This window comes from Galeopterus variegatus, unplaced genomic scaffold (assembly GCF_000696425.1).
Source record: "Galeopterus variegatus unplaced genomic scaffold, G_variegatus-3.0.2 Scaffold11164, whole genome shotgun sequence".
NCBI lineage: Eukaryota > Metazoa > Chordata > Mammalia > Dermoptera > Cynocephalidae > Galeopterus > Galeopterus variegatus.
The window spans coordinates 72,124-73,269 of record NW_007737275.1 but is presented as its reverse complement, the minus strand read 5'-3'; the positions used below and the strand labels follow the sequence as shown (position 1 = coordinate 73,269).

General features: G+C 44.6%; 1 protein-coding gene across 1 annotated transcript in view; it reads left to right on the top strand.

Moving 5' to 3' along the window:
* Positions 1-516: 516 nt before the first annotated feature.
* Positions 517-1,146, top strand: part of LOC103610451 (nance-Horan syndrome protein) — a 44,746-nt gene continuing 44,116 nt past the window's right edge. The window contains exon 1 of the mRNA XM_008594621.1: positions 517-531. Within this exon, the coding sequence (XP_008592843.1) occupies positions 517-531 (15 nt within the window). The remainder of the gene's footprint in view (positions 532-1,146) is intronic.

Genomic DNA, 1,146 nt, shown 5'->3' with positions numbered 1-1,146 from the left:
TGAAGTAGAAAAATAATTTTAAATAATGAAAGGGCAGATTAAAAAATTGGTTGTATGAATTTGTACCTAAATCATGAGGAAGTCTCTAGAAATTTCAGGCCCTGGGCATGAGTGTGAGCTGGATTTTGGCAGGCAGGGCAGCCTTTGGTGTGGCCAGTGTATTAGGAAGGATGAGGTTTGGGGCTCACGGAGACACCCAGAAAGCTAAATTGTGTTCTTGGTGGCTCAGTGATTCTTGTTATGAAGTCAGGACTACTTCTTCCTGCACATAGATATTTCTTAGCTTTTCCAAGTGGTAGCTTTATTCCTAAATCAGAGCAATGTTGTCATGGGGTTGCTTTACTTTCTCTGGGAGCCCAGGATTTCAGAGCCCTCTGAGTGCTGTGGGTGACAGGGCTTAGATGGCTGTAGTGGCATGCCCGTCACCCAGCTTTACAGAAAAAAATATAATAAGATAAACAGATAAAGCCCTGATGTGTAGCAGTTGCCAATTTCTGTGATGTAAATACTCCCACCATGGCCTATTTCCAGGTATGAACAGTTGAAAAACTGGGTCACGCAAATTCCTGAAGACGTAGCAATCACAATGAGCCACTGTGAGCTGGCACCAGCACCCCATGGGTGGCCCGGCAGCTCTGGTGTGTGGCATGTCTGTGCCTACTTTCCACTCCAGCACTGGTGGCAGCAAATCTTCCCCCATTGTTCTCAACTTTTTTTCCTTTTTCTTTTCTTTTTTTGCTCATGCTGTTTTGAAATGAGGCACATGGAACTCAGAAGTGGGCCATCTTGTATATCGATTATGAGATGGCCCCACTGAAATGTATGTATCCATCGTCATGGCAATAGTAAGTGGAACCATTCTGAACATCTGATCTGGTACAGAAATTAGGAACCATTCTGTAGTTAGGAACCATTCTGAACATCTGATCTGGTACAGAAATTAGCTAGATTAACGAAAGCTCACTTTTTTTTAACAGCCTTTTGCTAATACTTCCAAGTGGGAAAGCGAAAGCGAAATGGAGAATGCCAAGTATATTTCAATATCACTACTTTTTCTGCCCCCATCAGAACACCGAAGCCGGAGTGATCGCCGAGAGCAGAGAGCCACTGGCCCCCTTCCCATAGCTGCTCCTCCACTGCCCGCCT